Consider the following 8,762-nt stretch of genomic DNA (forward strand, 5'->3'; position numbering starts at 1 on the left):
CACACACACACACACACACACACAGTCTTGGTGCTGGTAACAGCTGCTTAGCAGCAGAATCACTGAGGGAGCTCATTGCTTGTTTGTTTCCTCCTCTGCTTTGTTTCCGTTGGAACATTTTGTTACAGCAGACATAATGGAAGAAGAATTTTCTGGTTTTTGACCCGCGCTGTTTCCACCTCACTTTCATCCAGTCTTACACTTCCAAAATACATCTGTGTTTGCTCAACTTCTGAAAATGCCAGTTTGTCTTTGGTTATTTATTTCTGACTGGCGGGGGCAGCTCCCGGGATGTGCTGGTCGGAGCTGGGTTTGTAATCCAAAACATTTTATGGACATCGACTTCCTGTCAGTGTATTTACAGACTGTAACCTGCCGATCATCATTCTGTGACACAAAGCTAGTGTTGCAGCTCAACAATGTGTACATAAGGGGTGTGTGCTGTGCAGCTTTTGTGTGTTACATAACGGCCTTCACGTGTTTGACAGGTAATGCATGAGTAAACCTCACAGCATGTACGAATCTGAACTAATTATTAGACAACAGAAAAAGGCGAAGTCTTGTATCTAACCTCACCTTAAAGCAGTGACATGCCTTTTTTAATTAAACTGTGACTACCCAGTTCATATGCAGAATTGCGCTTTCTAAAAGCAAAACTATCCCCATTTAAAAACAATTTGAAAGAGAGAAAACACTGACCTTTAAATGAATAACTCAGCTATGCAAACAAACAGACGTTTGAGAGGTTTGTTTTTTAAATGCCTGACAAGGGCAAGGGCTTCTGGTTTAGCTCAGTTTGATTAGTTATTTAATTAAAAATCACATTATTTTTCAATAATATTGTATATAAAGGATGAAAGCATTGCTTCTGTATGAGACATGATTCTGATGCAACCATTCATAAAGTGAAACACAGTACAGAGAGAGTGAACTTTCMATTCAACTGAAGTGGTTTCTTGTTAGCGTAGCAATTAAATACACTGAGCAGAAAATTAAGCAATGTAAGGCCTTGGGCTTTGTTCTACTGAACAATGTYCTGCTCTCTGTGGGTTTGTGTAATTGAGCGGAAAAGTAGTTTAAGTTATATTTTAGGGTTAAAGCTATCATTTATTAAAGCTTCAAAGGATGCTGAAGGGGCTGACCAGTAAATATGACGACCTACAGGGAGCTGACGCYAGAGGGTCGGTGTGACAGCAGTGAGTGAATTATGCAAGAAGTGACAAGGAAGTGAAATCAAGTACGTGACTCGGATACATTAAAACTTAAAAAAATCCGCCGCTGCCTGGAGAATGACTCATCCGGCGTAGTCCGCCGTGTCACTCAGCAGTTTAAGCCGAGCTGCATTAAAAGCCATTAGCTGTCAACGCTGATGTTACATCCACATGTGAAAACAACCCAGGAGCAGTGAAATCTTTAGGCTAACACACACACACACACCATCAAAGAAACAGATGTTTCTAAACAACCTCTGGAAATTTCTTCATGTAGAAGTATTCACGTCTGTCAGAATAGCGCTAAAAGATGGAGAGCTGCACATATTTCTCTCCCTGAACCTGAACGCATTCGAAGCAGAAGTAAGATAGGATACAAAAACAAGCAGCTACCAATTTTCATATCTTGTTTTTCTTACTCTGGCTTAAAAAAATATCCATACAAAGGGCTAATGTAAACATGAAAGCAAATGTGGGCCTTTGTCCGCCTGTTAAAGTGTTGACAAATGCTTTCAAATGATGATTCTTACAAAAAGGACACAATCGTCCCTCTTKTGTGTGAATAAAAGTTGTCCGCAAATATATACTTACTGCTGAGTAACCACCCAGTGATGATAAAATAAACCATATTATTAATTTTGTTTACCCAATTATAAAAGTCAGGCACAGGCRAGTGTATGGAGGACCGAAACTGTCATAATGAAAAATAAAAGCAGAAATATATACGGACCAATACATAAATTATTTATAATAATAAAATTATTAATACAAATGTATTTATTTGTATTGCTCAAAAAAWTAATAAATACACTTAAAATGCACCAGGTAAATAAAAACAGTAAACTTCACCTCATTTTATAATTTAATTGACTTTTATATTTATTTCCTGGGGGAAATACTGGGGGAGGGGTGGCGCAGAGGGTAGAGAAGCTGTGTCTGGGATCAGAAGATTGCTGGATCGACCCCCTAAAAACCAACCAGCCCCAACTTGAGCCCCTGAGCAAGGCCCTCAACCCCCCAGCTGCTCGCCGGGCACCGAAACTGGCAGCCCACTGCTCCACATGTGTGTTCACATGTGCGATGGGTTAAATGCAGAGACTCAATTTCCCCTTTGTGGGACGATAAGGGTCAATATATATATATTTTTTCCAATAAAAGCATACACAGTGGATCTGCACATGAATCCTGCTCCTTCCTGTCTGTTGACCAATAAGAGAGGAGCTAACCCAGGAAGGACCACCCACATTGTTTGTCATGAGGCAGAAATGCATAAGGTAAAGTAAAAACAAGACACAGAGAAATGTAAAAACAACACATGGTAATAAAAAGACTGGTGGGAAAAAATAAGAAAATAGACACATATGCATGTACACGTAAAAATAAAAATAAAAATATATATACAAAAAACAGTAAATTTAAATTGTGCTAAAATATTTAATAAATTGGAACTAAGCAGGAAAAATAAATATGAAGGTCAGTAAATGATAAAACATGAGAAGTTCTTTTTTAATTGCATTGGTCCGTTTTATGTGTATTTATTCATTTATTGGTCCATTTATCGATTTCTGCTTTTATTTCTAATTATGACAGTTTCGGTCCTCCATACCAGTGCTATCAAAGAAATTACAAGAACAAGTTTTAATCTGACACTGTGTAATCTTATCATCTGATGCCCAGTTGGACTGGCTTGTCAGTGACTCAACATGTGCTTGAAAAGAGTCTCCTTATATAACTCATGACAGCACACACGTCCACCCGGCACACAAGATCAAAAATTTAAAAAACGCAGTTAATGCACTGAATAAGCGAACGTAACATAAACCGTTTACCATCACAACACAGTTTAACGGAGACTGTAGGGAGTTACCTGCCATTAGGAGCGCTTGGGATTATGTTACCGCTGGGCTCTCCTGTAGTGATGCAGCAGATGTTTTATTTAACGCAAAATAACCACTGCTTTCATAGTGACTTCACGTTTCTAATCTCAACAGGTTTGTCGGTTTGTAACTGGAGCGTTTTTTATTGCACACCAGTGGCCTTATCTCCATTCCCACAGACAAAGTCACTGGTTTTCTGTTTATTTACAAAACTCTCACTGGGAAAAACCCATTCATGAGATATTTTGCTAACACCACAGACACACACGCAGGGGCAAAAACATTATTGCCACCACTGTCAGATGATAAAATGTTTCAAAGCAAACAAAGTAGTCACAGTAATGGYAAGTGTCAGTTCTGTGTAGGGCTGCCACAAACGATTATTTTWATAATCGATTAATCACCAATTATTTATTCGATTAGTCGACTAATCGGATCATACGTTAATTGAATATAAAACATACAGCTTATCACGTCAGAATGCAGCTGCTATTATATAACCATGGTTAGATTTTAGCTATATGCTAACTAAAAATAATTGCTGTGGAAGGCAGGTTCTGCTCTGCAGATATTACACAGGTTTCTCTTTCATTTTCTTAAAATGATCCCACACTTTTGAGATCCGTTGCTGGGTAGCCATGAAACCAGAGCCTGTCTGTATAATGTCTTGTGACGTCCACGGCCTACCCCAGTTACCACTACTGTGCATGTGTGTCAAGGACAGAAAGGCAGATGTGGCAGTGGAAGGTGTCAAAGCAGTTTGGAGAGAAAAACAAAGTAAAGAACAACAAAAAAAGAAAACGATTAATCGATTATTAAATTAGTCATCTATTATCTTAATAATCAATTAGTCATCGATTAATCGATTAATCGTGGCAGCCCTAGTTCTGTGATATAATAAGTGATACTAAATTGATTTAATTCTCTATGTTTGACATGTTGCTTGGGGCTTTCAAATCTCAGAAAACAATTTTCTGAGTCAGTCAGACAGCAACATTATGAGAGGCCCCATAATGAGACGTAATCTGTTTAAGACATAGAACTGTGGCTAGTTTCCATGGCAGCAGCCAGGTTGAACCTGCAGGCATAAACAAGGYTTTCTGCTCTACACTGCAGCGCACCAACAGACAGGTGATTCTGTTCATGCACGTACAAGTGCAGAAGTCTGATGCTTTCATTTTTCCTCGACAAGTGAGACACAAATATAAACTGGAGTTATGACATGTTGTGATAAAATGCAGCCTTTTAGCTATCTCTTAATTTTGGAATACATATCAATAATAACTACAAGCCTGACACAATTAATGCTTAACAAATGATGAGATAATGACTTAATCCCTATGTATAATTGCAAAAAAAAAAAAAAGCTAATGACCTTTAATGACAAAACATAAGAAGTGAACAAGCAGTATATTTTTAAAAATATATATTTTACTCTTTAGGATGTAAATTATTAATTATTTTATGTCCACTGACTAAACAACATGACACATTTATTCATAGCAATGATAATAAGAATAAATACTAAACATAATTTTCTTCTGATACCATCTCTGTACCTATTTATATTTATAATTTGCTGCTACTGATAAAATCATGARCATGCACTCTACTTTTCAATAATTCTTGTCTCTAGATAGATAATTTAATTTTAGTTTAATCTATAATTTAATCTTAGTTTGTCTCAATTTAATCTCATTGTCTCATCGTTTTTTCTCATTACAGCATGATGTACGTTTGGTCTGTAATCTTTCTAAAAGCAAACAAAACTAAATCAACAACACTTAAAGTAAATGTCATACCAAAAAGCTTAAAGCTCTTATCACTAACATTTGAATAAACAGTAACAAAATGTTCTCTTGTTATCAGCTCATGTTGGTATTATCACTGAAAACCCTTGGCAGAGCTGAAGCAAMAAAACTGTGCACAGTCTAAGTTTAACAATATCGAGCTGAAGGCAGCACAGCAGAAAAACAGATTCGGCTAAAAATAGCACGCGTGGAGGGACGAAACTCTGCGGTTTTCTGCATCAATATTAAAACACTGAACTGCTGAAATAATCTCAGGCAGAATGCAAATTTAAAAACCTGCATTTAGTGAGAAGAGGAATAGAAAAACTGTCATTTTAAACGTGTCAGGAAGAAATTTAGTGCCTAACAATATGAATAACRAGATGCACGGTAGATCTCAGGTTAAGACAACCACGTAAAATGACGAGTAACTCTTGCAGAGCTTATTAAGGTAGGACTTTATTTACCGTGTGAGCGTTTAGCCAAGTAAATGTGTAYGCACTGTTTATTCTCTATTGTTTAATTAAAGTCAGCAGGTTTTTAAACATGTAGCACTTGCTTGTTCTGCTAGGTATAAAAAATGTATTGATGCAGGAGGAGCGTYGTGTCTCGTCGGTGCAAAGTGCAAATCCCATGATGATAAGAAGAACAGGCTTACTGTGCACACCTGCTGTGTTACCAAAGTGAAAAAGTCTAGAGCATCCCCCCTCAAAGAAACGTGTTAATAATAAATGTCCCAGTTGTTCTGAGAATGTTGGCATGGACACCGCCATTGTGAGGTCTGCTGGGGATCTCAACAAGGAGAGCTTTTATGACAGAGTGGTTGTTACAATTCAGCAAGGACACACACGTACTTGCCTGRGCAAGTTGCAACAAAGAGCGGTAAAATTCAGAGAACAGCGTGGATCGAGGTGTCCATTTAGAAAGACAAGGCTTCCTTAGAGGTCACATGTACAGACAAGTTAAGAAACAATTAATCAGAGATGCAGTGTGTGTGTGTGTGTGTGTGTGTATGTGTGTGTGTGTGTGTGTGTGTGTCCTACCTGTAGTCTGGTTGTGAGAAACAATCGAGAAGATCTTTGACTGTTAACCTGGTGTCTTCATTTACAATCTGAAACAAATAGAAAAGGATAAACATGAAAAGCTCAATAAAACAAGTTTTTAATGCTGCCAGAAGCCATTTTTCTTTCAATAACTACGATACAAACCTTATTGGAAACTATGATGGTGAGCAGCATCTGGACTTCCTCTGAACCGGGCGCCGAGGACAAAACACTAAGGAATACAAACACAAATCTATTAGTCTTGCATTATCTGCAGCTACAGTCTGAATTAAAGAGAAGAACGAGCACATGGAAGACTTGACCAAACACTTGAATTAATCTGGCTGTTTCCAAGGAAACATGACTCCAGCAGACCAAAACGTTTTAATGTACATAACACATACAAGGTCATAGAGGAGCAAAGGTAAAACACCAGTTTATTCAATAAAACGTTAAAGGCATACTTCTTTTTATATAAAAGTAAAGCACTTCTGAATAGCGAATAGACTGCCTACAGCACAATGCTGTCATTCAGAACAGACATGGAAAACTATCAGCCAATCGTTACAGCACAATGCTGTCCTTCAGAACAGACATGGAAAACTATCAACCAATCGTTACAGCACAATGCTGTCCTTCAGAACAGACATGGAAAACTATCAACCAATCGTTACAGCACAATGCTGTCCTTCAGAACAGACATGGAAAACTATCAACCAATCGTTTTCAGTGTGGGTTGGACTCAACCATGGCAGTCCCTTGTCTCAGATCAGGCTTGTAATGTTTATGGACAGGATCTCAAGGTGCAGTCGTGGCGAGGAGGGTGTCTGGTTTGGGAACCATAGGGTCTCGTCTCTGCTGTATGCCAATGATCATATGCACGCCAATCGGTTGGTGTCTCTCGGTCCAAGACCTTCACAGTGAACTGGAATGGCCTGAGGCCATGGAAAAGAGTCTAATGCCACTTCCAGGTCGGGTGGGGGGTGTCTCTGCTTCAAGTGGAGGAGTTAAAGCATCTGGGTGTCTTGTTCACGAGTGATGGTAGGGCGGAGCGGAAAGAACAAGATCCCTGATATAAGCGTCTGAAATGAGCTTATGTCGTTGTGTGGCCGGGCTCAGCCATAGAGATAGGGGGCAGAGAGCCAACCTCATTAAAGGCCCTCACATACTCAAGCGTACTTCGCTCCGCGAAGGTCCGCACTAACTCGACGCGGACTTAATACGTAATCGAAGCGGCCGTCCTCCGGACTGGTCCGCACAGAGATCCATTTTTACGTGCGCGGTGTCGCGCAATAAACTGCCCGGCGAGTTCACGTCGAACAGTTTTGGATGCAACACCAAGCAGAAAAAGTTGAGAATCTGTGTCATTTGTGGAGGAAATGGAGTCAAAATTTGAAGAGCGTCTCATGGAGGAGATTAGAAAACGTTATTATGCGTCAATACAGGAATCTAAAGATTCTCAGCGAGCAACATATTTGTGGGAGGAAATAGTTCAGATCCTGGGTAAGTAGTTCTTTTATTTTGTTGTTTTAAAACTAAAATGCAAACTATCTCTTCCTCCTCGTCCTTCACACCATGACTGAAATTGTGAGAAATTAAGGAATTTGTCAGGCGGTCAGTACGCTCGTGTATGAAGTCTCAAACGTCTGCGGACAATATGCGTGGAGTCTGCGTGGCTCACGGACTGCACACAGTACGCCCAAGTATGTGGGAGCCTTCATGGGGAATTCGGAGTAGAGCTGCTGCTCCTCCGCATCAGGAGAAGTTGGTTGAGGTGGTTCGAGCATCTAATTAGGATGCCTCCTTGAGGCCCCTACTCAGAGGTGGTTCAGGCACATTGTATTGTTAGGAGGACCTGGGGAAGATCTGGAGGGATTATGGCCTGGGAATGCCTTGGGGTCTCCTAGGCACAAGAGAAGAGAGACCTAGGTCTCATTCCATTTCACTCTGAAGGTCTTGGACAGAGAGACACCAACCGAACCACATCACTGGCATTCAGCAGAGACAAGACCCTATGGTTCCCAAACCAGACACCCTCCTCGCCACGACTGCGCCTTGAGATCCTGTCCATAAACACTACAAGCCTGATCTGAGACAAGAGACTGCCATGGCTGAGTCCAACCCACACTGAAAACGATTGGTTTTGGACATAGAGTGCCTAGACATAGAGTGCTCTGTGAATGAGTAAATGAGGGCACAGATTGTAGAGTGAAATGCTTTGAGTATCCTGGTTGGATAGAAAGGTTCTATACAAGTACAGTCCATTTACCATTCAATGGGACTTGCCTGGTTAAATAATGGTAAATGAAAAATAAGGAATAACTTGAAAGCATCACCAGGGAAAGGGATGTCCGAGTTTCTGGACCTGTTGCCGCAGCGGATAAGCAACAGAAGATGGAGATGGAAAACTAACRGCTACCCAGAATAAGGCCACCAGAAAAGTAAATTTCCCAAATTCTAACATAGTTTCAACCTCAAACATTTTACACAGGATGGTGTAAGCTTTCACACCACACCACATCTGCTAATTCACAAAAGGAATGCTTTCAGTCTGCAGCAGRGTGACAAAGGGGATTCATGTCTGATGCAGAACGACTTCGAAAAACTTACAGAAGCTCAAAATTTTTTGCAGTTTGAGTTGACTTGACTTGTTGCAAATAATGAGGCCTGTATTTTAGATTTTCCCTCCACATTTTTCTTGTTACATTATTGTGTTCTGTCATGACTATATGCACATTAGGAATAAGTTAAGTAAACACATAGTCTTATATGCAACAGAGATTTTGCACATTTTGTATTTCTTTTCACTGGTTTGATAAAAATAGACAAATAATGCAAAAT

The 8,762-nt window shown here is 39.7% G+C and overlaps 1 protein-coding gene across 1 annotated transcript in view; it reads right to left on the bottom strand.

The window, feature by feature from the left end:
- Positions 1-8,762, bottom strand: part of swt1 (SWT1 RNA endoribonuclease homolog) — a gene marked incomplete at its 5' end in the record, with an annotated part of 29,616 nt that overhangs the window by 5,357 nt on the left and 15,497 nt on the right. Inside the window, 2 exon segments of the mRNA XM_014007380.1 lie at positions 5,922-5,989; positions 6,087-6,153. Of these exon segments, the coding sequence (XP_013862834.1) occupies positions 5,922-5,989; positions 6,087-6,153 (135 nt within the window).

This window comes from Austrofundulus limnaeus, unplaced genomic scaffold (genome assembly GCF_001266775.1).
Source record: "Austrofundulus limnaeus strain Quisiro unplaced genomic scaffold, Austrofundulus_limnaeus-1.0 Scaffold41, whole genome shotgun sequence".
Taxonomy (NCBI): Eukaryota; Metazoa; Chordata; class Actinopteri; order Cyprinodontiformes; family Rivulidae; genus Austrofundulus; species Austrofundulus limnaeus.